Here is a 27,595-nt window from a genome sequence, read left to right as displayed (position 1 = left end):
CATAACCCAAGAGCCAGCCTTCTTGATAACTGACGTTCGTCTCATCCAATCACCAACAAGAGAACTTTCTCGGCTAAGTTTGATTCGTCTGTTGGGGGAAATTGACACATAGGTTTCACCAATGCTTTTCATTGCAGGCTCAATTTCTCATCTCGGCATTTTGCGTTTTTGAAGGGTTTATTCGGGACAACATGGCTGCTGCGGCGGGTCGTTACTACAACGAGGGTGGCAGAGCAACGAAAAGGCAAAAAACTGAGGAAGGAGGGATGACTACGGTAATATTTAACACGCCACTCTAGTAGGACACCATAACGTTTGCTTTGTCGAATTTGGAAGCCTGAATGTTTGGGATGTTGAGAACAGAGAGGATAGTAAACGCATAACTTTCGCAACCCCCTATTTGTAATGGCAACAGCTAGTACTAGCTAGCCTAGCTAGGTGAGTTAGTACTGTGTATGTGAATTAGTATCCCCTGTAACGACTTTTTCCCCAATGTACATTCAACTTGCTCTACTGTGCAATTGTAATCAGACTTTCTTGGCTAGCTACACTACTCGTGTTCATCCGCGCTATTTATTGCATGCATGCTTGATTGTAAACATTCATAGATGGCTGCTAAATAGCTTGTAGCTACTGTAATGTTACGCGTTAGCGCGAATAGATGGCACTTCTCAGGACTCCAGTCTCTTAACATGGCAGCACTACTAGCTAGCAAACTAGGTAATTTTGCTGGGTGTGGTCTTGCTAGCCTAGCTTGCTATGGCTTTGATTATTCCATGTTTTTTGTACACAAGCTAAAATAATGTGCCGTCTGTTAGCTCATTTTGCTAGCTGCTAGTTTAAATGCTACTTGCTACCCCTAGTAGTTTTGGAAGCCGCTACTGTAGTTATGTAATATAACCTGGACTTGTTGGGTTTGTTTGGGTGGCGTTAAGGGCCACTGCAAACACATTGTAAAAATGTGTTGAATGACAAATGTTTCCTATAATATTATTCATCACGTGCGTCTTTCTCTCCGTCAAGGACTTAACTTGTTATGCCTGTTTGAATTTGTTTTAACTATTTGTAGGAGGGCTACGACGACCCGCATAAAACGCTCCCATCTCCTGTGGTGCACATCAGGGGCCTAGTTGATGGCATCATGGAGGCGGACCTGGTGGAGGCTCTGCAGGAGTTTGGCACCATCAGGTAATAACCAATCCCTTGAGAACTCACCCTACAATTGCAAAGGTGAATGCAGCCATAGATGGCCATGCTCAATAAGTAGTAGGATTTTGCGTAGGCCTACTACTTGACTTCAAGAAGTCTGCATATTCGACCCATCCTTCTTCAATCCCAATCTCACCGTTCAACCGTCGTACAACAGCAAACGGAACTCTCACTATGCAGTCGTGTCCGGTACGTGCAGTGGTTCACCAACAAGGTCATTTCCCCTCTTCAGCTTTGTGGTCATGATGCCCAAAAAGCGCCAGGCCCTCGTGGAGTACGAGGACCTGAACGGCTCCTGCAACGCCGTGACCTACGCGGCCGAGAACCAGGTGTACATCGCGGGCCACCCCGCCTTCATCAACTACTCCACCAGCCAGAAGATCTCCAGACCGGGAGACCCCGACGACTCGCGCAGCGTCAACAACGTCCTCCTGCTCACCATCATGAACCCCATCTATCCCATCACCACGGTAACGCAAACGACGTTGCCACGCGTGTGATTTCGGTCGCCTTTTAAGATGTCGTATGACATTTATTTTATTTTTTTTGGACGTCATTGCTGTTGAAATCATTTTTGGTTGTGTCTTTTAACCGTATCGATTCTTTGCAGGATGTGCTGTACACTATTTGTAACAACTGTGGGCCCGTACAGAGGATTGTTATCTTCAGGAAGAACGGGGTTCAAGCCATGGTTGAATATCCTTTTTCAGAGTAGCACAATTAGTGTATTCCGAAAGCCATTTCGTTATAGGTGTAAGTGGTCAGGCTATAGGCTAAAATATAATTCCTACAGTCTACACACTGTACCCAATAATTACAACTTGAATCCTTAAATGATGATCTAATATAATATTTGCCATTGTTGTTTAGCCTAAATAGTCAACTTCAGTCAGTATGTAAGGTGTAATTAACCAGGCAGAATATCACCACTCCTTTCTGGCGATAGACGACACATTTGTTTGGACAGATTTGAATAAGAATGTATGTTATGTCCTGACTGCACCAAGCTTCCATAACTCCCCTACGTTTGACTCAGTGCAGAGTGCCCAGAGGGCCAAAGCGTCTTTGAATGGGGCTGACATCTACTCTGGTTGCTGCACCCTAAAGATTGAGTATGCTAAGGTTAGTGCGTCTCTCCGTCTCTTTACAGCTCCCAAAGCCAGCTACATGGGGAACGTTCAACATTCATTTCTGAGTTGTCTTTTTTTTTGTTTTTTTGAATGTCATGCTCCGCAGCCAACTCGCCTCAACGTGTTCAAGAACGACCAAGACACCTGGGACTACACCAACCCTAACCTGAGCGGCCAAGGTACACGCACACCAACAGCCCCTCATCCCCCCCTCCCCTTCTCTCTTCCTCTGGTTCTTCTACTCTTACGGCACTGTATGGGATGGGTAGGGTCCCAGGCCTCCAGGGCTAGTGTCTCTGAATGCCTCTCCAGCGCAGTGACCTCGCCCATCGGCTCAAAAGGCCGTTCACCCGCCCCCGGGATTAGCAGGGGGTGGGAGGGGGGTGGGGCTGTGGAAGGTCGTCTCAGAGGCACTATCCCTGCGACGCGTCTTGTGTTTTTACATCCTCTCTCGCAACACGGCAGGCTCTCACAGTAAGGGCACGAGGAGCGACCTCCGGGGGGGGGGGGGGGGGCAGCCGGTCTCCAGCTCAGGCTCACGCATGTTCAGTCGTCCCGCTGGTTTATTTATTTATTTGACGTCAGTCGAATGCACCTCCTGTCACCGTTGAAACGCACCTGGACCCACCCGTCACACAGGTTCTCACACTCCTCTGCAGGCCCACACAGCATGTCACACAAACTCACGTCCCCGCCCCCCTTCCCCCCCCCCCCCCCCATGTGTTACTATCTTGAATCACTCCAGCGCAGTTTCCATGCATTTAGGCATTGCTTGGAATGCATCTACACTCATTCATGTATTTATTTATATATATATAAAATTTAAATGTAAAAAATAAAGAAAGAAAAAAAAAAACATATTGGAGATTTTGTTTTGTAACTTATGCTTTTGATACATTGATTCGTCTCTGTGTGCAAATTGAAGGTTGGGGCAGCCCGTCTCTTGGCAGCTACCGTGTCTGTATGGGTGTCTCGTATATCTAGGAGGAAACGAGCCTCAGACGCTGTAGCTCCCAGAGGCTGGCTGGCTGCGATCGAAGTGTCCTGTCAGCGAGGAGCTTGTATGCTAGCTCAGAAACGCAGTCAAACCAAGTGAAGCTGTTGCTCCAGGTGTCTTGACTGCTTTTCTAGTTTCTGTACATTCTGGAACGTTGTAGCTCGAGCTTGAGAACGAGCGTAAACCCGTTGGGGTTTCTAATGGCCTTTTTGGACCTGTCTCGCTTTGTTTGGGAGATGGTGTGCTGCCGTGAGCGTCAGACTATGACGTAAAAGGATTCACTGACACATTGTCGTTTGACAGGCGCTGCAGGCAACGCACACATCCTCACAAACACACCCGTGAAAGGTCTTAATCGGCCTTTCTCGACTCGCGGCCGCAACATCTTCATCCCAAGTCTTCCTCATGTACGGGTAACTGGCGGACAAGGCGACCGAATGGCCCTCCTATCCGGCTAGCTCCGAGCGCTCGTAAAAAAAAAAAAAAAAAGGTTTCCGGCTGCCCTTGTGAGAAGGCGCTCCCCGTGTCCTCACCGTGCACACTCACACCAGCTCCCCTCGAGCCTTCCAGCAGACACACACCAGCTCCCCTCGAGCCTTCCAGCAGACACACACCAGCTCCCCTCGAGCCTTCCAGCAGACACACACCAGCTCCCCTCGAGCCTTCCAGCAGACACACACCAGCTCCCCTCGAGCCTTCCAGCAGACACACGCCAGCCCCCAAACAAGCCCGACAACGAGCACCCCAAAAAAAACAACCAGCAGCCTCCACAGTATGCATCGGACACAGTCGAGGGGACACTGGAATCACACTACCTCAACTCTCAGATACTCTCCTTATCCTCTCCCCCTTCTCCCCTCTCCCCCCCCCCCCCCCTCCAAGTCCACCACCACTCTCTCTGTTCCACCTCTGGCGAGGAAGGCCATAGTGCCGTTTGATCATGGTGAGGGACAGAGGCCAGGACCCAATGTGAGCAGACACCCAGCCATAACCACAGACTGATCTGATTACATTGATAACCACCAGTCCTCTTTACGAGTAACCGCACACCTTCCCGAGCGCTTGAAGACCTCATCCTCTCGACAGACACGACACATTTTTTTTTGTGCGTGATCGGGGGCCCCCCCCCCTCCCAGCCCTCAGGGATCCCAGTTGTCACACACCACAACCGCTTCAGAGAGCGGCAGAGGAGATGTCAAACACACAGCCCCGAGAAGGGGAAAACAGACGACAGCACATACTGAGACAGTGTTTACAGAAGGGGCCGAGAGACCCAGTCTTTTCCGTCTCTCAACCTGGGTGTGTGTGCGGTCTTCCTACCTTATCCCTCTCCCCCCCCCCCCCCCCCCCCCCCCCTTTCGTGACGACAACACACCACGACAACACACCCGAGCTGAACACTCACGGGGCAACAACACACCCAAGCTGAACGGCCAGTGACAACACACCACGCAGATATCGACACTCCAGACGACTTAAAAAAAAACTGCCAAGCCACTAGATGGCCTATCACATCGTCAAGGGGGGACAGCTATCGTACAAAAAACAACCGGCATAACATTCGCGGCCACTTACACGAGGAGAAGCGCCACACCAAAACCAGGGGGGACCACGAAGACACAAGCATCAAACACCACCGTCAAGCATACAAGCACAGAGACAGACTGATAGAAAAACCCTCATCTTTACTTTTTTTTTTTCTCTCCCTCCCAAAGTTCTCTCTCCATTGATGGACTCTGGTGCTCTGCTTTTCCCCTTTACCCCCCTCCCTCCCCTTCCCCTCCATCTCCCCTTCTCTATGCTGTTATGTTGATTTCTACGTTGTTTTTTCTCTCTTGACTCCGGCACGCAGTGATGCCTTTAACGCCTCCCGTGTGATGCAGGTTTGGCTCTGTGTGTCTGCGGACAGACTCCCCTCTCAAACGGTGCAAATCCCCCTCCTGCTTTGCGGTTAAAAGCACGGTAAGCTGGGAGAACCGCGCCGCCAAAACGGCAGCCCTTTTTTTTTGTTGTTGTTGTTGGAACCCGAAAAACAAACCCAGCCCGGCCCGCTCTTATCGGAGGATTGCTGGATGTACTTTCTCTGGTGGTGGGGAAGGAAAGGGGAAGAGTGAGTTGGAGTCACAGGTGTGGAGGGTAGGATCGTTGCTGAAGAGCGCCCCCTACCTGCCCACTGCGTCCTGTGCGCTCCATGTCTGGTGCTGTAAGTACATGTAAAGACATGACTGACCTGATTGGGGGAGGGGGGGGGAGATACATGTAAATGTCTGTGTTACCGTGGTGACTTAGGGTCAATCCCCCCCCCCCCAAGTGAATCGTTTATCTTTTTAACGACGTTTTCAAGAAGACCAGGTTTGGAATTTCAAATGAGGAATCTGGTTGAACGTGTTGAGAGCCAGATCGTTATTGGATCTCTTGGATACAATACAGATTTGGGGGGAGGGGGGTAGGAGAATGGTTGTCGCGTTCTATAGTCAGGAAATCATTCAAACGCGTTGGACAAAACTAGTTTGCCAACTTGTTAAGCAAGTCAGTTGTCCAGTCATGCCATAAACATTTCTAGTGGGGTGTTATTGAATGTTCTTCTGCTAGATTAACATTTTGAGATTCCAGTCCTGGGTTCTGTCATGATGTTGAGTACATGTGTTTATGACCATACAGAAGTTTGCCCAAGATGGTGTGTTGAATGATCCCTGGCACAGGAATGCTAGAGCTCATTTCAAATGTCTCAATCTTGCAATATTTGTTCTTGTTGTAGAAAATGGGTCTTGGAAGTGAGATGAAACCAGACTGCAACAGTAGCTTAACATGTAGCTGCTAATGTTATAAAGTTATTTTCAAATCAGCTTGGGGGTCATTCATTGATTTCAATATTTAGATGTCATTTTTAAAACTGTACATGCCTGTTTTTTTTGTTGTTTTTGTTGCAACCATTATCTCCCAAGTGAAATGTCCAGCAGTGGTGTGGTTTGGTTGCTAGAATATTTCACTACCCTGCTAGTATCCATGTTTTGGTGTTGATGTGTGTGTATGTACCTGCACAGATGCTGACGGGGAAGGCAATTGGAACAATTCACAAGGTGTGTGTGAGTTTGAGAACAAGATGCATTTGTGTCCTTAATGCTCCTGTAAAAAAAAAAAAAATCTCCATTATGTTACATTATTTCTAGTGATGCAACAAAATGGTCTTAGGGGAACTCGAAGCCTGCAAACTTGATTCATGAGCGAATTAACACACTTTACTATCTTGACCCAACTCCTGCATGTTGATCACAACCATTCCCTTTAGCTGTTCAGTACATGTGCACTTAGAAGTGGGGTTTGGCATCAGGGGTCCAGTTCACTTGACCTTTTCTTTACCCTTTGGTGCCTTTTAGATCCAAATGCCAATTCTAACAAGCGAGCAAGGCAGCCCGCCCTTCTGGGAGACCATCCTCCTGATTACGGTAAATATTCAACCCCAAACATTGCTACCAGTACGATAGCCGCAAAAGAGCGACACATTAATCTCGGATGTCTATTTGCCCGATTATCCTCACACAAGGTGGCCCTCAGGGAGGCTATCATGGCTATAACGACGAGAGCTACGGGCCTCCCCCGCACTACGAGGGACGTCGCATGGGGGCCCCCATGGGGGGCCGTGGTCGAGGCCAGCGTTTTGGGCCTGGATACGGCCCCCCGCCCCCTGAGTACGGCCCCCATGCGGACTCCCCCGTTGTCATGGTGTACGGCCTGGAGCCCTCGAAGGTCAACGCAGACAGGGTGTTCAACGTCTTCTGTCTCTATGGCAACGTGGAGCGGGTGAGTCGCAAGCGACACAAAAACAAACAGATCAACGAACAAATACTGCTTTGTGATTGGCAGGGACACATGAAAAAGATGTTACTGTTGTTTCCTGATCTGTGTTGTTATCTACGCTCAGGTTAAGTTCATGAAGAGCAAGCCTGGGGCAGCCATGGTGGAGATGGGAGACTGCTATGCTGTAGACCGCGCCATCACCCACCTCAACAACAACTTCCTGTTTGGGCAGAAGCTCAATGTCTGGTAAGCGCTCCTCACTAACGATCCACAAAAACGCAGCGCTGTCCTGTGATTTTATTTTGTGTCAGCGTAGTTGCGTTGAAAGTTGTTGGAGTAACAGATGCCTGTGTTCTGCTAGTGTGTCCAAACAGCAGGCCATCATGCCCGGCCAGTCTTACGAGCTGGAAGACGGCTCCAGCAGTTTTAAAGACTTCCATGGCTCCCGCAACAACCGCTTCACCTCCCCGGAACAGGCGGCCAAGAACCGCATCCAGCACCCGAGCAACGTCCTGCACTTTTTCAACGGCCAGCCTGACATCTCTAATGAAATCTTCAGCCAGGTGGGAGAAAGGGGGAAGGGCTTGTGTATTAATAGTAATGATGAGTTTGATGTAGTCATCCGTGCCGTATCAAACATTTTGTCTGAGAAGGAAAGAGGATTCTGACGTGGTTCTATCTTCTACCAGGTCTGCGACGAACTGGGAATCAAGAGCGCGTCGAATGTCAAACTTTTTTCTGGAAAGAGTGAGTGATAAGTAACGTTCACGCCAAATCCATCGTATATGTGACAAAAAGAATGCGTAGCATTTCCAGGAAGCCTTCTCGTCCAGTGTCAATAAATTGGACTGTGTCTCTCTTGCCTCGGGCGGGGCTACAGGTGAGCGCAGCTCCTCCGGCCTGCTGGAGTGGGAGTCCATCAACGACGCCATGGAGGCTCTGGCCTTGATGAACCACTACCAGATGAAGAACCCTAGTGAGTTCTCAAACCATCCAGCACATTGAATATTTGTAACATTTTTTTTTTTTTATTTTACCATTTTATTCATATACCTTTACCCTCTTTTCGCAGGTGGTCCTTATCCATACACATTGAAGCTGTGTTTCTCTACTGCGCAGCATGCCAACTAACACACCCCACCGAGTAGCTGTCATCCTATATCTGCATAGTGTACATTGCATTTATGTCTACACCTCCTGTATAACACATAGAAACTGAATAATGGTATGAAACTGACACTAGTTCTCATGTAACTTAAAGAATAGAAGGGTGAGAGATTTTGTATCAGTGAGTAATGTTTGATCTTTAATTTTTTAACTCCCCCCAATTTCAATTGTGTTCATTTAGTTACAGTAGGCACAGAAGGGTGAACCTTGGACGTTCTAATATAAAAGTTTATTTCACGTTAACACTGCCTCTTTTTTTTTAATAAAGTGAATGGTGAGCGTTGTTGTAGTGTACTGTTTTAAAAGCTTGTCACGTATAAAAAGCTGGCCATGGGTGTGGATTCATTCGAGCTGTCTGAGTACACTATGCTCACTGTCTCTTAAGGAGATGTCCGAATCTGGAAGAAAGAAGAACAAACGTTACATTCTAGAGAGCTGGACTCACCACTTCAGACTGTGGGAGAGCAACAATGCACCACAAAGTAGCATTAGTACAGGGGCCTTGTTATAGTATTTTCTTTTTACATTACATTTAGTCATTTAGCAGTCGCTCTTATCCAGAGCGACTTACAGTAAGTACAGGGACATTCCCCCCGGGGCAAGTAGGGTGAAGTGCCTCGCCCAAGGACATTTTGCACGGCCTGGAATCGAACCAGCAACCTTCTGATTAATAGCCTAACTCCCGAACCACACAGCCATCTGACCCCCCCCCCTTTTCTTTTTTTTTTTTTTTAAGAGTGGGGTTTTACCGGTGTCTGCCTTGTTCCACTGCTGGGCGGCCATGTAGGTCAGCTGGGCCAGACGCTTGATGCTCGGGCCGCAGCAGTTGTACACAATGAAACTGAAGAGGATTGCCGAGAAGGTGGCAAAAGTCATCTAGGAGGTTGAGACAATTTCAATGGAATTAGTACACCACAGCCTTTTGGGAAGGGAGTTTAGTACACTACAACCTCTTGAGAAGGGCATTTTGGTTGAGGGGGAACAGGACGAAGCACACTTACCAGCATGTAGAACAGGCCTCTGTGAGGATCCAATGGGAAGCCATGCACGTGGAGGGTAAACCGTAGCGCGTAGTCACAGTAGGTACTCAAATCTACGCCCCTGCAAAGGAAAAATAACAAACCGGTGAATTCACCGAATACTGTGAATTCACAACACTTGTCTCCCACGACCTTCAAAAAAAGCACATACTTGTTTGAGATCTCAATGATGAAGAAGTAGTCTGGAGCCTGGAGACTCAGAGCTGGCAAGTCACCGCAGGGGGAATACCTCTGGCACAGCCACCTGCAACACAGCACACATCAAAACGTGAGAGGGTTCTCTCCAGACGAGCGTCTGAGAATAGACTCCACACTAACTGCGGAGGTGTAGGACAGTTCAGGGTCAGGGGAGCAACTGATACTTGATTCTGTTGGTGGTGCCATGCAGGACCACAAAACCCTCTTTGGTGACGTTCAATGACTGGGTCTCATCGGCAAACATCCAGACCATGGTCCTTGAGGAGCTGAGGAGCATGAACACACACCCAGGGGGTAGAATTGGTCATTAGAAGGTTCTGGAACCAAGTAGCTGATGCGAATAGTTTTAAAAAAAGAAACTATTTCTACATTTCAAATGTGTGTTGTGATATTAAATGCCCCCAAGGTAACATGTTATATTTCATTTAAACTAATGACGCCGTTTTCAGAAAGTTTGCTGGCGTTTCATGTGTATCTTCAGTGCACTTACCTGAAGTTGAGACTGTTGGACATCAGCACCTCTTCTGGAGAGAAGAGGCGTATGTTGTCTTTGGAGAACGGCCCTCCACCCACAATCTTGAAGGTATAGCTGTTTGGAAATACATAAAAAAAAAAAAAAAAGATATACACAATGATCCACATTCAGATACAAACATATCACGTAAAAAAGCAAGAGATAAAAAAAAAAAGAAGGATAAACGAGAGAGAGAGACGTCTCACCTCCCAAGGAACGGCTCAGACTTTCCAGAAACCATGTCCTGGATCAGGAAGAAGGGATAGAACACTGACGAGAGGAAACAGAGGAGGAGAACTCGTCACGACAACAGTGAGAGACGTTCACCACGGCATTGCTCAGGAGACGGCTCATCTCAGATCCTTTTCCTCCTCTGCCCGTAGGTGTGGCATTGTCGCACGGCCTGAATATTTACATTTAGTCATTTAGCAGACGCTCTTATCCAGAGCGACTTACAGTAAGTACAGGGACATTCCCCCTGAGGCAAGTAGGGTGAATTGCCTTGCCCAAGGACACAACGTCATTTGACTTGGTTGGGAATCGAACTGGCAACCTTCAGATTACTAGCCCGATTCCCTAACCGCTCAGCCACCTGACTTTATTTCCACGTGTCTGAGTGACCTTATGAACAGAGTGCAAATTATACAATGATAATCGGGGGGGTCAACTTCTTCTGGGCGTAAAGTATTATTTACGATTACAGGTAAGAACGATATATAAATGTATCGACCCCCCCCGACCTGTTGTGTTTACCTCTTTTGGAGGGGTCCAAGTCTTAATTATGGGGGTCAAGCCCCCCCGAAATTCGAACCCTGACACGAACCCCTTTGGTCATTTCGTCCCAAACACACATACTAATCCCTTTGGTAATTTCATCCAAAACACACATACTAACCCCTTTGGTCATTTCATCCAAAACACACATACTAACCCCTTTGGTCATTTTGTCAAAAAGACACATACTAACCCCTTTGGTCATTTACCCCAAAACACACATACTAACCAGAGTGAGAATTATACAATGATAATTGGGGGGGTCAACTTATTTTCCAGGGCGTAAAGTATTATTTACGATTACAGGTAAGAACAATATATAAAGTTAGACACCCCCGACCTGTTGTTTTTACCTCTTTTGGGGGGGTCCAAGTCTTCATTACGGGGATCAAACCCCCCCCCAAGCCCCCCCGTAATTCGAACCCTGCTTATGAATATTGTGGGCGACGATGACTAATTGAAAAAGCTCACTGTCATCGAAGAAGAAGCAGGGCATGATGGGGTCAGGCTCGGGGCAGTTGAAGTAGCGCTTGTTGAGGCGGGTGCACTGCTCCAGAGTGGTGCTGATGTCAAACGCCAGCCGGTTTCCTGGAGGACAGCCGATGTAGACAGGCACACTGTGCTGGCCCTAACAACAACCGGGGGGGGGGGAACAAATCAGACGAGACAGAAATGGAGTTACCAGGCATCATTTCTCATGTTCCTGTCGTTGGGGATCAACGATACCAGGAGCGGGAAACATGGTCCAGCAGAAATGTGACAAAATTCTCACCGTGAGGGCCATTCCTGATTCTGTGTCCTGGTAGCACTGCATCTCCGAGTTGCCCACCTGCAAACACAAGAAACCCCATCTCCAGACCAGTCCCCCGACAGAACATCCACGAAAGGGAGGGAGTCCCAACCTTCGCCTCACGCTGAACTAAGAGTTGCCCCCCCTTTTCTTGCCCCCCCTCGACTCTCACCTTCAACAGCAGGCTCACGTACTGCAGACGCTCCCCTGCCAGGGCCTGACCTGGAAACATCCCTCTGTCCATCACGGTCACCTGGGAGACAAAACGACACACTTGACCCCACCCCCCGAGTACGGCTTTGAATCCGGTCGTAGCTTCGATAGACCCTCAAGCGAGGTCACTAAATCAACCGTTCAAACCCGGAGGGGATGGATATAGGAGGAAGGCCGGTGATGGCACAGGAAGTGTCGTTCGTGTTTGTGTTGTAGTGGGTTCGCTGAGGGGAGGGACCTGGTAGACTATGGCTCCCGTGTTGAAGAACTCCTTTCTGGTGACTCGGGCGCGGATGTAGTCGTCGTTTGACACCTCGGCTGAGATCCAGATGAAGTTGATGTCATTAAGATCTGAAAAAAGAAACCAAAACCCCCCCCCCATCAGCCGCCAGAGACCGACCTGACACCAGTCAGGCCGGGTCAGACAGTTTTCTAAACGCCGCATGTGAGCACAAGGTTCTCAACGTGTGAATCGAGGACGATCTTCCGGGAGAAGACCGCACCTCCACCACATCGGTGACAAGATTCATGGAATCCCAACCACCGTGTGCCTCCCAATTCAAGCACCACCCCCCCCCCCCCCCCCCCCCCCCCACCGGCGTGACACTGACCTATGGCTTCGTCCTCCACAGCGAGGTGCTCTGCCATGCCGCAGGCCAGATAGACCGAGAAGGAGAAGGTTTCACCCCGGTCCAGGTAGATGGTGTCGGGGAGGAACCTCTCAGAGCTCAAGTAGGAGCGCTGGTAGCTCCCCATCTCCACGTTGAAGCCCGAGGACGCCACAGCGTTGCTGGCCATGTAGAAGTAGTAGTCCTGCAAGTAGAAAGAAAACAATGTTCCAGAACAATTTGGTTGTGTCCTATCCAGATGGGAGGTTGGGAGACTAACACAAGCTCACCTTATACACAACCTGGTCCTTCCACCAGCGCCAGATGGGGTTGTGGACTGGGTCTCCGATATCCTGGAGACATGGCGAGCACTAGTCACTCACTTGTCACGAGGGGCAATTTGTATAGGCAGTTAGGAGGAGTACAGTTCGCAAGCAACACAATACAGGGGGATATGCACGTCAAATGCACACAATAAAATGCAGTACATCAAATACACGGTATACTAGGGGTGGAAATATTTTGGTACCTCACGATTCAATTATTGGGGTCACGATTCGATTGAAAATCGATTCACAATTTTTTAAAAAAATCAAAAAATAAATATATATATTTTTTTAATTTGTGAATCGCAAGAAGACTGAATCGCGATTAGAATGTGAATCAATTTCCCCACCCCCACCCCTACGGTATACAGATGGGTCGTTCTAGTTTTGCATTGAGGTGCAAGGTCATTTGAGCTGCACTTAAGATTCAAATCCAAAAAGTACAGAGCCATTTCGAAAAACCCTATCACGGGGCTGTGGGCGGGTATGGAGCGAGCAGGCCGTGGACGGGCGTCACCATGATGTAGTCCGAGTGCAACTTGAGGAGGTGGTTCAGCAGGCCCTGGTAGGTGGCCAGCGAGGCGGTGGTGTGGAGGCCGGAGAAGGCCGTCACCAGGGGGGGTCCGGCCACGTAGCTCTGGATGCGGTTGTAAATCTCCGGGTTGGGCAAGTCCTCCAGGTGCTCCAAGAAGAACGGGCAGGTGAGGGGGAAGGAGAACGCACTGAAGGAGCTGGGAGAGGAGAGAGAGAGGTGTGGATGAGGACTTTGGATGCTGGGTCTCGACAGACAGGGACAGACAGGAGTTGGTTCATGGCGCCGTACTCTAAGTGGTGCACTTCGAGGGGTGCGGTGGAGAAGAGGTTGAAGGACAGGATGTCGGGAACAGGTAGTCTTCTCTTGATCACAGAACCTTTTCCATCAGAGTCCACCGCGTAGACCACCTAAAGAGAGAGATGAAATTAACAATAGATATTGTTTGTGTGTTTGGTGGGGGGGGGCAATGGTGTCAAGCTCTGGATAAGAGTGTCTGCTAAATGACTAAATGTCAAGCTCTCAAGCAAGGACAAAAGTCAACCGTCTATCGAGCTACTCCCAGGTGTTACCTCCTTGAGCTGTTTGTCCGAGTCGTAGAAGACGGTGAGCAGCGTGTAGTTCATGGAGTAGGACTTGTGGCCCTTCATGGCCTGCAGGCTGGAGAAGGCCTGCCAGCCCAGAGAGGGGTTCATCCTCATCACCTTCCCCACCCCCTCCTGGCCCCACCACAGCTGCCAAAGCAACACGAGAGACACGGGGTGAAGGCCTGCGTCGTTCCCCCGGACACGAGCGCAACCCCCCCCACCCCCCCCCACCAAGCCCAAAAGGAGCCACGCCATTTCTCTCTGACACACCACGTCCCCGTCCCCCCCACGCTTTACCTCTTCCGTCTTGGTGACGAAGGCGAAGTCTCTTTGGTAGGACAGGGTGAAGTACTTGATCATCTGGTCCAGGGGGAACCCAGTGAAGAACAAGTAGCTCTGCCCCCAGTCAAGGCTGTGGGGATGACACCAACTAGCCTTTAGGTGACTGCTCATCTAGCCCGAGCTATTTTCTTTCTAAGAACTGGGGATGAAGTCGTTGAATATGGCTGTCTTAAAAATGTTTGTTTTTTGGTTTTTAAGAAGAAACCTATGCCCCCGACACACACACACACACACAGAGAGAGACAGCGCTCACGAGCAGAGTAGAGCGTTGCCCCACATGTAGAGGGAGCTAGTGATGGGGTTAAAGGTCATGCCGCTCAACACCAAAGCCACGCTGGTGTTCTCCTGCATGGTGTCCACTGCTGTGAACGAGAGGCCGCTGCCTACACAAGCTCAGTGTCAATGTCATGTCTCACACCAAAAAAAAAATTACATGGAAATTCGACAAGAACTGGAGTTCTAAAATAAAAATTAAAAAAATGGGTGAAAATAAAAAAAAAACATTGAAAGAAGGGGGAACAGGAGGGTTTACCTTTAGGAACGAACTCAGGGAAAGTATCTCCAAAGTTAAAGTTATTTTCTGCAAAACACCACAAACTGTTATTAGATTCTCATCTGTAGCATCCGTCATTGGCAATAGCCAACGTTTTGATGAGGCGTGCCGGTATACAATAACTTGATCGTTAGTACTTAATATGAGGAGGGCGTAGGCTGGGCGGTTCCTTTTGCTGACGCGCTGAACGAGGACCATGTCTGTGAGGTTCTGCATGGAATCCTGGGCCGCCCATATCACCTTGCACGAAGGATCTGCGGAACACACACACACACACGCACGTGGGTTCTCCTAGATCGCAGGAAACGGCACACACAGCAACAGAAGGGCTTCGTTTCATCGTGCATTCCCAAAGCTCACACTGAAACAGTAATGCAAATCCGGGTGCTGGTTGGTTTACCGTTCAAGAACTCGCAAGCAGTGCGTCCAGTAGAGTCCACCAACTCTGTATAAGTCACATATCCATCTACAGGCACAAGCATGTGGAGGGCGGGGGCACACAAGAACACATTGAACCCCCACCCACCACAAAACATTTTTTTTAAAGGAAAATGGCAATTTTTCAAAATCGGTGACGAATCAACAGATGGTGGCCTGACCGTACACCTCGGCCCTGTAGAGGGTGCCCTTCTGCCAGCCCCCGCCCAGGATGTAGAAGTACTCGCGGCCGTGGAAGGGCGTGAACACGGGCACCAAGCCCGACACGCACACCGAGCGCAGCACCTGCTCCCAGGAGGCTGCCGCGCACACGCAGCCCAGGAAGAGGGGGGTGAGAAGGGAACAGGATAGGACAGGCTCGAATGACAAAGACTACGTCGAGGGGGGGGGGGGGGGGGGGGGGGGGGGGCAGATTGCAGGGGGGTTACCTGAGGGAGGGACCCTGAGAGGAAGGAGGGAGTAGTTCCCCACGAAGCGATGCAGCAGCTGGTTCTGCCGAATGAACAGCGTGCTCTCGGTGGATATGGCCTCCAGGATCATCGAGGAGAACTCCACCTGGGGGCAGTTGAGGGAGCCGGCCCAGCAGCTCTCGATGCCCACCTGCGTGCCACATTCACAGGTTGTGGAGACTCACGGATAGGGTGTAAACGCTTCACACACACACACTCGCGGCCTGAATCGGGCGAAACGACGCTTCCAAACTGATCCGTCATTGACCTCGATCACGGACGTGTGCTGGAAATCGGTGGCGGTCATCAGCACGGCCTTGAAGCCGGGGATTCCAGGCAGGATGAGCACAGGGGCGCGACCCACTGTGGCCCACAGGGGGCGAGAGGGAGTGTCCAGGGAGAGCATGTCCTCCAGCACTGGCATCTACAGAAAGAGAGGGAGTGGGGGCGAGAGACAGAGAGAGACACACAGAGACAGAGAGAGCGAGAGAGGTGTCTCAACAACAGTGTCCTTTGGTTGGTTGTTCCCATTTTTTGAAGACACTGGGCGTTCAAAACATTTGAGAGGCCCGTATCGAGTACTATTCCGACCCCTGTGTTTCTTGCTCTTGTGGAGCGCTGTCCCTCACCTTCAAACCAAAGGAAATTTCCGGTTTCCTTCTTCCCAGGGTGCGCACAAAGCCGTTGACGTTTACTGCAAAACTGCTCACACAGGCAGGGGACACTTCACACTGACAGACTGGCATCATGCACTGCACTAATCCCTTCAGGAGGGAAGTGATGTCACATTTACACACACACACTTACTTGTTTGGAGGCACATTCTGACCCTGACCATTGGACATAACTTTAATCCTGTACACTACCGAACCATTAATAATGGGCATGGGAGCGTACCAGCCCAGCTGGCACAAGTCACTGTCACAAGGGACTACAAGGGACACGTGGACACACACACACACACACACACACACACAAAAGCAGATTTCAAATAAATGATTGATACAGTGTGACAGACAATTTCTTTAAAATAAAAACATCTATATAATAAATGATCAAACGCATACCAGTGTCGAGCAGAGGAGCTGTGTTGAGGACAAACTGCAGTCTCTGTGGCTTGAGGCGCCTGGGATTGATGGGCTCCTGGAAGGTCAGAACAATCTTGGGGGTCAGCCCAGTGTACAAAGCCTCCTGCATGGTTCGCAGGGACTCCTCCTGTGGGACAAATAGAGGGTCTTCCGGATCTTTCCTATGGGACCAGTGTAAACGGACACTATCAAAGCATACAGAGCAGGTTTGTGCAATGGCGTGTTGGTACCTTTGTGTCGCACAGTAGGTCCACGCGTAGGTAATATGGAAAACCATAGTAACGCTGCAGGATAAAACCAGTAGACGTCAACCAGGATCAAACCCACACCTGACACGCAACAATCACTATAGCCAATGGCCAACCAAAATACACCGAAACTACATTTTAAATGCACAATCTGCAGCAAGAAGTGTTTTACAGTGCTCTCAGTCGGGTGGTGTTACTTACTATGGCACCCTGAATAGAGTCAACGGGCTGGTCGATCAAGGTGTCGAGGATGGCCTGTACTTTGGTGCTAAACCTCTGCACCTCTATGCCCCCTGACAGGGTGGTCAGAGGACTGTCGAAGGTGCAGGTGGATTTGGGGTCTCGAGGGTCACCAAGATCACAAAGACTTAGATCCCATTGACAATCTTGTCCAAGGCCTCTCTCAAACAAAACGCTTAGGATGAGGAAAACATGAATATCCCTCATCTGTAGTCAAGGAAGGCAAACAAACAAAACAGGACACACTTACCAAACCATTATATTCATTTCAACCGTGCGTAATAAGGTTGTTTGTTTAGTTTACTAAACACTGTCCACTGCCTTATCGAGCGTTTCTCGATACAAACGCGAGTCGCTAGCTTCTATATATTTAGTTGATTTTTAAAGATATGACCTTAATTATACTAAAACACAAGGCTAGGCCATATAAATAGCGCATATTAGACAGTTACCCATTGATACATTCTACATAGCTGTAAGAAAAAGCTATACAGTAACTGACTAAGCAAACTAGCCTAGCTAACTTTGTTAGCCTAGCTACTGTAGCTTTCGTTTGACACCATGTAGTGCTATGGATTTGCTATCGTAATGTTCCCAGCATTAGGCTAGTCATAGATTATTCAGTAGATTTCATTATAGTTGGACAAAACGTCTACTAGGACCTGCCCACTTTTCTTACAATTTCGGTCTCACTAGCTAGCAAGCTAGTTTTCACAGGTGATTTAGTGATGGCACGAGCCTAATCATTTTTAAATCTCTCAGAGTTCTATGAGATTGGAGTAGGCCTACGCTGCCGCGCGTGAACTACACGTGCAAATCAAGTAGTCTAATTTCATGGTCGAATGTGTGATCACATGGTTTGCAATTTTGACAACTAAATGCAGGACTAGGATCAGTCTAATGGATTTCAGAAAGTATGGATTCGAATTAACTACATCTCCCAGGATGCTTAGACAGTGCCGCGTAGGTGTATCCGGTGTCTTATAACATATTACTTCCTCCCAGACAGACCGACACGAACAACCAGAGAAAGAAATCGTCGTTAACTTTTAAAAGCTGGAATCAATAGGAGCACTACGAGCGCAATTCCATAATTTTCAAAACATTCGAAGCATGTCGCTCGACGTGACTGAATATTAAATAATTCTTAAAAAGCAAAGACTGAAACGCGTAGGCCGCTCAACAAAGTTTGTACGCGAGGGCCTGTAAACAACATGTCCTCCGCCTCGCAGGCATCCTCTAGACGGCAATGGTGTTACCTTTGCGATCTGCCCAAGATGCCATGGGCCATGCTCTGGGAATTCAGCGAGGCCGTGTGCCGTGGCTGCGTGAACTACGATGGAGCAGACCGAATCGAGCTCCTAATAGAAACCGCGAGACAGTTGAAGAGCACCCATGGGGTTTTAGACGGTAGGTCCCCAGGCCCTCAGCAAGGCAAACCCAGCTCCGGTGGGCCACTGGAAGGTGGAAGGCAACATCCAGAGCGTTTAGACAGAGTTAGGGGAGAATATGGGGTATCCCCTCGCCTCCCCAACGGCCTCCACAGAGCTGAGGATGTAGCAATGTCAGAGGGGAGCAGGCAAAGCCCAAACACCAGACGGGCAATGGCTGGGGCAGTACCTTCTCTACATGGAACCATACCCCATGCTTTGATTGCTCAGGGGCTAGTGGGTGCCCCTCATGGCTTATTGGCACCAGTCCCGGGCTCCAGGGCTGGGGGCCCTCCGCTAACTGTCTCCTCTGGTACCTTAATGGGTGAGGTAGGCAGGCGTCAGGTAGTGTCGGCCATGTCGTTGGGTGTCGGGGCCGGCGCCTCGGCACTGGTGGGTCTGGATGCAGGAGTCTGGAGGAACGGGGAGGTTATGGCTGAGCTGGCAGAGAGTGCCAGGAGCAGGGCAGAGGGCTGGCCGAACCGCCCCAAAGCGGTGCGTGACGTCCTGGTGACCCTCTGCAGCTCTGCGCCGTTTAACGTGCGCTTCAGGAAAGACCATAATCTGGTGGGGCGCATTCTAGCGTTCGACGCGGGAACCGGGCCCGAATTTGAGCTCAAAGTGTTTGTGGAGTACCCCAGTGGTTCTGGAATGGTGTTTTCGGGCATCCCAGAGCTAGTCAGGCAGATGTTCCGCGACTCGGCCAAAGATGTGGGCAAAGCGGTGAACTCTGGGCTGCGCTACGTGGAGTACGAAAGGCGCCAGGGAGCTGGAGACTGGCGTGGACTCACGGAGCTGCTCAGCGATGCTGTCCGCGCCTTCAAGGAGCCTCCTATGCCCGACGTCCTGCCACAACCCTACCCGGATGCGGGCATGTTGATGGCTCCCGCCGGCCGCCAGGCTCCGCCGAAGAGCACCGCACGCAGACGCAAGGCATCCCCGGGGTCGGAGAACGGAGAGAGCGAAGGGAGGCCCATGGGAGATCACCCGGCGAGGGAGCCTTGGCCCAGAGGTGCCTACCCAGGAATGGAGCCACTCTCGGGGATGGCTGCCCCTCAAGAGGGCCCGCCTCGCTCACACAGCCAGCCCTCGCCTATCTCAGCCCTGATGGGAGTGGCTGACAGCCTGAGCTCCAGCCAGATGTCCAGAGATGGCCCCAGCATGTCAGCGGCTCATTCTTCTGCCGCTGGACGCCCCACCAGTGGCAGTCCCTCTACCGCCTCTGCAGCAGTCTCCCAGGCAGCTATGGGGCAGGGAGCCAGTGGAGGACCCAGCACTACGAGTGCTGGGGAGTCCAGTAGCGGGCCCCCAGGGGCTCTCCTCTGCTGCACTCTTTGCCGAGAGCGCCTGGAGGACACTCATTTTGTTCAGTGTCCCTCCGTCCCGCACCACAAGTTCTGCTTCCCCTGCACGCGTGGCTCCATCCGCAGCCAGGGCCCTGGAGGAGAGGTGTACTGCCCCAGCGGAGAGCGCTGTCCCCTGGCTGGATCCACCGTGCCCTGGGCCTTCATGCAGGGAGAGATCTCCACCATCCTGGCCGGAGATGGAGATGTGACGGTGAAGAAGGAGAATGACCCCTGACCCCTCAGTCTCATTGAGGTAATTTATGAGGTTAATAACACACACTGTTTCAATGCCAGCTGTTCTAGTTGTAGACTTGGTATTAATGACATTTTTTTCTTTTCCCTCTTCACAGCGGATCTTACAACACTTAGAAAGCACTTCCCTGATCTATCATACCTGGAGGTCAATATGGCTGTAGTTCATCACGTGCCTCTCGGGGCGCCACAAGAAAACAAAATTACCAGAAGAAATCCAGGAAGAAGGCCACAGAATCACCTTTCAGACAAGAAGAGTCATGTTTAAAGAGAGGCTGTTGACTAGGCCTTGTTTTAAAAGCCCAGGATTGAAAGCACAGGTCCGTTTTCAAAATGACAATCTCAACCGTTTCATTTGTGTTTCTATATGCTATGAATATTACATCACATACCGTGTCTTCAAAGTGAATGATACCAGTATTGTTAGCTCATTGGGTTTCAAAACCCAATTCTTTGGGCAGTATAAATAAGAATGTTAAAAATATGGCAAAAACGGCCTCAGTCTTTTAGTCCTTAAAGCCAAGATTAAAAAAAAATAAATCACATACAATGTCCCCGACGTATGCTCCTCTTATTACATATATTGTATGTCAAAAATGTGAACTTACTTTCCATGGCTATGTAATTTCTATTTTTGATACAATACAAATTTATATGTATGAGTTATAGTTAGTGATAAGACCAAAGATGGCTATGTAATTTTATTGTATTCCAGCTATGTATGCTGTATTCAATGATAACCTTTGGCATCAGTCACCTGGTTTCTTTGTCACAACGTATACTGTCTTCTGTCTCTAATCCTTACTTTCTGAAATCTCCCAAATATATATAAAGTAAGAAAATTAGTACCACATGCTTCAATTGTTAACCTACGTAATCAAATGTGATCTTAAGGGTCAACTCTATAATAAATAACTGAATAGTTGTTTTTCCTTTGTTTGCCCTTTTAATTACAGACATTTAATTTACTGGGAGAGACTGTAAAAGTCTAATGAACCAGTGCTGTTAAAAGCTTAAAATCTCAATGCCAGACATGGGACAAACAAACTGAATTGGTGCAATTTATTTTCACACACTTATCATTTTAGACTTCATATAAATACATCTATTGGTACAATTGAAAAATATATAAAAAATGTCCGGAGTATTCCGCACAATTACTTTATTTTTTATGAAACACCACAGTAAACCTTTGTAAACATTATGCACTTAGCAACAAAGTATCAAAGTGCCAAGTTTGGATTACTAATTTGTTAAAATATATTTCATGCTTTTTGTATATCAGATCAAATCCATCCACCAAATTGTATAAAACATCAACCAATTTTATGTAAAAGTGTAAACAAAAACCACACCCAGACATATAGCATTAGAAATATTGCTGCACATAAAAATGCATTTCTTTTTTTGCTTTGTTCCTTGATTAATTACCATGGAGTGCATTGTTGAGACATCAAGTGAGCGGGGGGGGGGGGGGGGGAGCCAGTGGTAAGCCTTAAAACATTTCCCAGTGAGTGAAAAGAAAATAGAGCTTCTTAAACCCCCACACCGTTGCTCTTCAGAAAGGACTACCCGTCTTCTGGAGCGCCTCTTGAGCACCTTTCAGTGTCTCTCTTTTCACACACTTCCAGTAGTCCAAGAGGCCGTGCTGAGGCTGCACCTGTGGACAACCGCATCACAATTAGTGCCCATCCGCCGATCCCCTCTCGCAGCATCATTTCCACCACAACGATTCCTGGTTCATGTAGTCTTGAAACGATGAAAGAACAACAGTACCTTCAGCCCGCGCAGGACTCTTTCTTCCATCACGCAGAGGAACTCGTTGTGGCTCAGACAGTTGTCTCCGTCCAGATCAAAAATCTTGAACACAGTGTCGAGCACGTTCACTGATAGGTCGTGCCCTGTTGCAATCTTCACTGCTCGCTTAAACTGGACTGCAAAATATAAGGAGGTAAACACAGTCGATGGCTTGTTCAGACATGCAATTGACAACTGTGAGAAATGACCTACAAAAATGACTTACCAATTCCTACAGGTCGATTGGCTTCACTTATCATTTTCACAGAGAAGGCAAAATCCTCCAGGTTGTTGGTGAAGAGGCAAAAAGCTTTGAACTCATTAAACGTGATGCTCTAAAATAAATAAAAAAGGACTCAGTTTGAAATCAGGGTGAGGATTCGGGCTAGGGCTAACCCTAACCCATAGAGTTGACACACACACACACAAGGTTGGAAAGGTGGATAGATAGGATCACATTTGACTAACTCATTAACAATTGAAGCATGTTGTACTAATTATATTACTTTAATATGGTTAGGGCTTACTCTAACCCTGATTTGAACAGACATTGTCCAACAGAATTTGGCCATAAACAGTGACTTTTGCCTCCAAGATGAAGCCCGTCTACATGATTTGCGCCGTCTCTTGTTGTCATACCTGGCCAGCTGGTATCCTCTTCCTCATGTTCTCCCAGTAAGCCTCGTTGTCCTCCTCGTTAGTGTAATGCAGCAGCCACTCAGCAAAGTCCTCCCTCCGCATGGTGTCCATGCCCCTGGAGAACCGCAGGAACTCCATCTCCTGCACTTCCCCCTGCAGGTCCTCCATAAACCTAGAACCAAGAGATGGACGTTGGACAAATGTCGCCGTGACTATAATGACATTGTATGACGGTGCACAATTTTTTTCTCTCTGTAAAAACAATTAAAAACTAAATCGGCCCCCCATCTCAAGCACGACATACACCGTAAGGACAGCATAGAATGCCATTACCAAGAACACACCACTACCAAGTTGCATTAGTCAAAATCCCTATGGAGGACGACGCCATTTCTACCTTTGAAACTCTTGATATTGAAGCTTGCCTTCGCCATTCCTCCCGAAAAAGAAAGCCTGCAGTGTTGTGTTCACACCGTCCACCTCGACAACAGGTTTCTGAAAGATGACGTCGCGTTTCAGCATGTCGTTACTACTACAGGCCCCGTCATGCAAGAAATATGCAAGGCGCTCCTTTGTTTACGCCGCTCTCTAAGATGACTCACGTCTGTGGCACCTTCCGGGGAAACTCTCTCTTTTCTTTTTCCAATAATATTTTTGAGCTTAAATTAAAAGAACAGAAGGAAAAAAGAAAAGAAAAGGGGGGGGTGGGGGGGACAAGTTATGAACGTGATACATTTCCGCAAAACGAAACACCTGGGGTGCATTAATCTGAACCAAGTAGTAACACATACGTACCTTCTATCTGAATAATCCATGAAATGTCAGCATTAACAGAGAACATGTCATTAATTCACTTATCAACTACCCATGTCACTCAGCTCCTTAAACCTTAAGAACACAGCAGCTAAAATCACTGAACAACAGCTTCAATTGAGGACCCGATTGAGGCGGCAGTGACGGGCGCAAAGGATTTAAACATCGTACAGAACGAGCAAACTTGAGTCTGTGACAAAACATCTCACTCGCCTCTCTCACCTGTCATGCGGCCGCCGGCCGGCATCAACAGTCCAACAGGCTTACTTGTGGCAACATCCATAATGTAATAGTGATGTTACCATTTATATGCTTTTAACCAATGTGATGCACAGGGGTAGAGTTAAACCTGAAACCTCGATTTGCAGTCAAATGCTCTAACAACTGAGCTACTGAATTCTTATCCCTAAAGTCCACGAGGCATAATTATTTTATTTATCAAATAAATGTAATCGCTTGAGAGTAACCTATTAAAGACACAGGCCTACCTTGAGAAACTCTTTTTTGTCCACATGCTCATTGCCATCAATATCAAGCATTTTGAAAGCAATATGAAATCCTGTACGTGGCTCTGAAATGACAATGCATTTTTGGTGTGAGTGAAGACATTACAGGCTTTCGAGGGTGCTACCCAGGAACTTTACATGTCAATTACAGAACACATGCAGATAGCAAGTATAAAAGGGAGCATGCACGTTCATCAGCATTCTAAAGGGGAGGGGTTTAGGACAGATTCCTGAGTCTGTCTAGAATATTTGGATGTATATATAACTTACTAGTCAAAATAGTCAGCAGAAATAGATACTCCGTGTAGGATATCAGACCTAGAATCATAAGATTCAAATGACAAAATACAATCTTTTTCACAAACGGTACAAAATATTAAAAGAGAACTCTATATTTTAAGTCTAACGCACCGTTGTCTCCAATGGATCGGAACAGACTACAGCCTGCCTTAGCCTGCGATGCACATGCAAGCATTTTATTCATCTCCTGCAAACGTTACATAAACAGTATGAGGAACATATCAACGACTTTCCATTAAGCTTTCTTTCCCCAATATGCCATCTACAAAAATATTATTACAACACTCACCTCTTTGGTTAAAATTTTCTTTTGCAACTTATCTGCAAGCACAATTAAGAGAAAAAGTGAAGGAAAAATGACGATGCAGAACACGTCCTAGATGCTTTGTCAAGGCTAAATTAGTAGTTTGTTTGAAGTATAAGTTTAGAGTTGACAAGTACAAAACTGATACAACACAGAACTGCGACCATGGGTATCCTCATCAAGAATCTTATGGGTTCATACTTACGGTCCACATTCTCCAACATCACAGAGAATAGGAAGTCTCTTGGAGTCATGTAAGGTTCTCCTTCATACATCATGGAGGCAAATTGGTTGAAACGATACCTTCTAGCTGACATTTGGGGCACTGTTGCTTCCTGATAGTGCAATATAAGATAGACAAAGATAGTTTGATGAACATGATAGATCAACTAAACGACAAAATTATTCAGCTAGATACTGTCGGACCCAGGCCACCCATCCAGGTCCGGACTGATTGATAAGTTTGCTACATCGATAGCTCGAATGATTCATTGGCTACTAACTAGCAATAGCCAATAGCCATTAGCCATTAGCACTGAGATAAATATGTTGGCACACACTCTTTTACCTCCTCTGCGTGTACGACGAATGGCAAAGCCGTCCAGCTATGTTCTTTGTGGAGGTACACTAGTCCACTTCCAATCAGAGACCCCAATATACCAGGTCCCAGGGCACGACGGAGAGTCAAAGTTCTTAACGTCCATGGCCTCTTAAGAAAGTTTCGCAGAACAATTGCAACTCTGCCCAAACTGGCCATTTTAGCTGAGTCTAGTGGCTAGCTGACGTCGTTCGGCTGTTTTGTTTGGACACACCCTCCTCCAGTGGATTGTGGGATGTACCAGAGCCCTCTGGATGTACCTAGCAATGACCCTCAAAACTATTTTATGTAAGCCATCGGCTAGCAGCTAGCAAGCTTTATTTTTAATATGGTATTGTATGATTCGATCGCTTTAACGCCAGTTGGTCATGCTCACGTACAATACAATGGTAGAGAATTGATAATGACATTTGGTACGGATCATTGGACCAACGCAATGTCAATCTTGTGTTCTGGTTATCGATTGGTTAAGGAGGACGTCCTCCCATGGAGCATCCTTTACGTGTTTTGCCCAAGTACAGATTAGTTGCATGGAAAAACATCCGAAAGAGGTTAAATTAAATGATGTAAAAGATCAAGATACCACCCAAAGGACAACATAAGCAAGAGCCCACCCTTCTCTGCCCCCCCCCACACCACTTCACACGCGCTGTCCCTCCTTGCGGCCCTGCAGGTGTCATAGTCATTTAAATGAAAAATCTAGATATAATTTTATAAGAGCTCAATAATAATAATAATAATAATAATAATATGACACTGAGATTTGATTACGGTCTACTTTAACCAATTTCTCCTTTTTATATTTGGATCAAAAACAGGATTGGCAACCTCCTCTCCCTCTATGGATCAGCTTCCAATGGTACGATCACGTGATCCACAAATTGAAAAATCACACCAACAACTGACAATGTTTCGTAGTTTTACTTTAGGTAATAACAAGGAATGTTTGAATGTATGAATCAATGTATGAATGAATGGTCCAATCAGAATACTTTGGGCATGGTAGATGAGTCGTATGGTCTCAGCCAGTCTCCTGGACCTCGGCAGATCCCCCTGAGCTGCCTGGATCGCAGAAATTAGGAGCTGGAGAATCAAATAGGAGATGGGGAGAGGGAGGGGCACAAGAGCACAAACAGACACGTGACAGGTAGAGAGAACATGGCTGTAGTCATGGTCATTTGCTGAGTTGTACATGATGTGAAGCAGGTGTGTGATGGATGTATTCAACTGATTGTCACTAAGGATTCGTCATTGAATGGCTGATGGAAGTTGTGGTGTGGTCTTCTCCTTTTGAGCCTTGGGTTAAATATAACTCCATTTTGTACAGTTTTCAGGAACGGTGGGCTAGGGGTGAAAAAGTAATGGGGTATGGGAAAGTTGAAGGGGAGAAACTGTTATTCTGAGAACCACAATGAAAAGGAATAAATGCTGGTTCCCAAATTGATTTGTAAATGCAAGAAGCAATGTACTATGAATATAAGAATAATATTAAGACTAGATAGGATAATTTGACAGAGCAAGGACACATTTGGATTCAGTTCTGCACATTCTGAAATCCAGGGACACTTGTGTAAATGTAATAAACATATAATAAAGACAATATTAAGGGATGAACAGAGTTTATGAGACATTACCATATTTCATATTTCAACAGACAGATATTGGCAGATGTTACTCCAGTCAATTCAATAAACAAATCAGAATTAAAATGTACATTCTCAAAAGACATACATTGAGTTGTGCAGACTTTGTGCAATACTGTATACATGTAAATGTCTTATAGACCCTGCGTCACCACTAGCGTTTTACACTGTGCAATGGGGCAGTGCTTTAGTGCAAAACAAAAGTTGCATGAATTTTTCGTTTTCACATCATCAATTATTTATATATATATACTCGCACCTCTGTTGAGAATTGGGAGTTGCTGGGATGATTTTTAGTTTTTCGTTGATCGCTATAAGAGGGCTACAGAATACAGCATAAAAACACTTTATTTGTCCCGACATACTGTACACAAGCAAAATGTTTTGAGCTTTACTGATTTCACGCGTTATAGCCTCTAAACAGAAATACCGTTTTTAAAAAGACCAGCCCTTCAGTTGACGTCTATCATTGACTTGCTTCCCTAATTACAGAACTTAAGTTCATTACCATTCCAAGATGGCTTTATGAATATTATAAGGTGTGGAAGACATAGACATTTCTTTTCTTTATACAAATGATAAAAAAAGCAAAGAGGAGACAACAAACGTTAAATACAAGGAACCATTTTGTTTTGAGGCTGTATGCATTTTTGCATAATGATGTCATCATGCCTGTTTTATATTGGAGTGTAACACCTGAATTGTGACTCGTAAAATGTATCCCAT

At 47.4% G+C, this 27,595-nt stretch overlaps 4 protein-coding genes across 6 annotated transcripts; 2 read left to right on the top strand and 2 right to left on the bottom strand.

Moving 5' to 3' along the window:
• Positions 1-182: 182 nt before the first annotated feature.
• On the top strand, positions 183-8,584 carry hnrnpl (heterogeneous nuclear ribonucleoprotein L). 2 transcript variants are annotated; one of them, XM_067229314.1, is made up of 14 exons: positions 183-275; positions 1,070-1,188; positions 1,442-1,679; positions 1,820-1,905; positions 2,235-2,331; positions 2,446-2,518; positions 6,381-6,416; positions 6,714-6,782; positions 6,881-7,137; positions 7,259-7,380; positions 7,496-7,697; positions 7,824-7,882; positions 8,004-8,110; positions 8,207-8,584. In XM_067229314.1, the coding sequence occupies exons 1-14, from the start codon at positions 192-194 to the stop codon at positions 8,263-8,265; spliced, it is 1,608 nt and encodes a 535-aa protein (XP_067085415.1). In that variant the 5' UTR covers positions 183-191; the 3' UTR covers positions 8,266-8,584. The 2 variants fall into 2 exon arrangements, with proteins under 2 accessions (XP_067085415.1, XP_067085414.1); XM_067229313.1 differs by having other exon boundaries at positions 187-275; positions 7,824-7,881; positions 8,015-8,110.
• LOC136933320 (cation channel sperm-associated auxiliary subunit gamma-like) lies at positions 8,576-17,697 on the bottom strand. Its single transcript, XM_067228637.1, has 30 exons — positions 17,694-17,697; positions 17,203-17,342; positions 16,984-17,037; positions 16,733-16,880; positions 16,473-16,596; positions 16,295-16,367; positions 15,934-16,089; positions 15,645-15,816; positions 15,378-15,515; positions 15,179-15,244; positions 14,916-15,032; positions 14,758-14,805; positions 14,479-14,608; positions 14,181-14,295; positions 13,869-14,030; positions 13,588-13,706; positions 13,282-13,495; positions 12,741-12,791; positions 12,442-12,643; positions 12,069-12,181; positions 11,790-11,870; positions 11,600-11,656; positions 11,299-11,455; positions 10,260-10,323; positions 10,030-10,128; positions 9,704-9,805; positions 9,493-9,585; positions 9,303-9,402; positions 9,051-9,177; positions 8,576-8,699 (listed from the first exon to the last, which is right to left on the bottom strand). The coding sequence occupies exons 1-30, from the start codon at positions 17,695-17,697 to the stop codon at positions 8,644-8,646; spliced, it is 3,282 nt and encodes a 1,093-aa protein (XP_067084738.1). The 3' UTR covers positions 8,576-8,643.
• A 535-nt stretch (positions 17,698-18,232) lies between these two features.
• On the top strand, positions 18,233-21,194 carry LOC136933537 (interferon regulatory factor 2-binding protein 1-like). The gene is made up of 2 exons (XM_067228969.1): positions 18,233-20,270; positions 20,368-21,194. Exon 1 carries the CDS (start codon positions 18,456-18,458, stop codon positions 20,250-20,252), a length of 1,797 nt encoding a protein of 598 aa, XP_067085070.1. The 5' UTR covers positions 18,233-18,455; the 3' UTR covers positions 20,253-20,270; positions 20,368-21,194.
• Positions 21,195-21,331: 137 nt separating this feature from the next.
• Positions 21,332-25,503, bottom strand: micu2 (mitochondrial calcium uptake 2). 2 transcript variants are annotated; one of them, XM_067228970.1, is made up of 12 exons: positions 25,197-25,502; positions 24,834-24,963; positions 24,614-24,645; positions 24,436-24,511; positions 24,295-24,342; positions 24,007-24,089; positions 23,308-23,364; positions 23,103-23,200; positions 22,706-22,877; positions 22,293-22,401; positions 22,046-22,203; positions 21,332-21,929 (listed from the first exon to the last, which is right to left on the bottom strand). In XM_067228970.1, exons 1-12 carry the CDS (start codon positions 25,383-25,385, stop codon positions 21,828-21,830), a joined length of 1,254 nt encoding a protein of 417 aa, XP_067085071.1. In that variant the 5' UTR covers positions 25,386-25,502; the 3' UTR covers positions 21,332-21,827. The 2 variants fall into 2 exon arrangements, with proteins under 2 accessions (XP_067085071.1, XP_067085072.1); XM_067228971.1 differs by lacking the exon at positions 24,295-24,342 and having other exon boundaries at positions 25,197-25,503.
• Between the last annotated feature and the right edge of the window lie 2,092 nt (positions 25,504-27,595).

Source organism: Osmerus mordax, chromosome 25, assembly GCF_038355195.1.
Source record: "Osmerus mordax isolate fOsmMor3 chromosome 25, fOsmMor3.pri, whole genome shotgun sequence".
NCBI classification, from domain to species: Eukaryota; Metazoa; Chordata; class Actinopteri; order Osmeriformes; family Osmeridae; genus Osmerus; species Osmerus mordax.
This window is presented reverse-complemented; position numbering and strand designations above follow the sequence as displayed.

What these genes read in the sequence shown, in the direction of transcription:
- hnrnpl (XM_067229314.1), top strand. Translation starts at nt 192, where the DNA reads ATGGCTGCTGCGGCGGGTCGTTACTACAACGAGGGTGGCAGAGCAACG. An exon ending in AGACCATCCTCCTGATTACG is followed by an intron (nt 6,783 to 6,880) that starts GTAAATATTCAA and finishes TCCTCACACAAG; the next exon opens with GTGGCCCTCAGGGAGGCTAT. An exon ending in TCTATGGCAACGTGGAGCGG is followed by an intron (nt 7,138 to 7,258) that starts GTGAGTCGCAAG and finishes ATCTACGCTCAG; the next exon opens with GTTAAGTTCATGAAGAGCAA.
- LOC136933320 (XM_067228637.1), bottom strand. An exon ending in ACTCTATTCAGGGTGCCATA is followed by an intron (nt 17,038 to 17,202) that starts GTAAGTAACACC and finishes TTTATCCTGCAG; the next exon opens with CGTTACTATGGTTTTCCATA. An exon ending in AGCACACGTCCGTGATCGAG is followed by an intron (nt 15,817 to 15,933) that starts GTCAATGACGGA and finishes TGTGGCACGCAG; the next exon opens with GTGGGCATCGAGAGCTGCTG.
- micu2 (XM_067228970.1), bottom strand. Translation starts at nt 25,385, where the DNA reads ATGGCCAGTTTGGGCAGAGTTGCAATTGTTCTGCGAAACTTTCTTAAG. An exon ending in AGAAAATTTTAACCAAAGAG is followed by an intron (nt 24,512 to 24,613) that starts GTGAGTGTTGTA and finishes TAACGTTTGCAG; the next exon opens with GAGATGAATAAAATGCTTGC. An exon ending in CCGATCCATTGGAGACAACG is followed by an intron (nt 24,343 to 24,435) that starts GTGCGTTAGACT and finishes TTATGATTCTAG; the next exon opens with GTCTGATATCCTACACGGAG.
- LOC136933537 (XM_067228969.1), top strand. Translation starts at nt 18,456, where the DNA reads ATGTCCTCCGCCTCGCAGGCATCCTCTAGACGGCAATGGTGTTACCTT.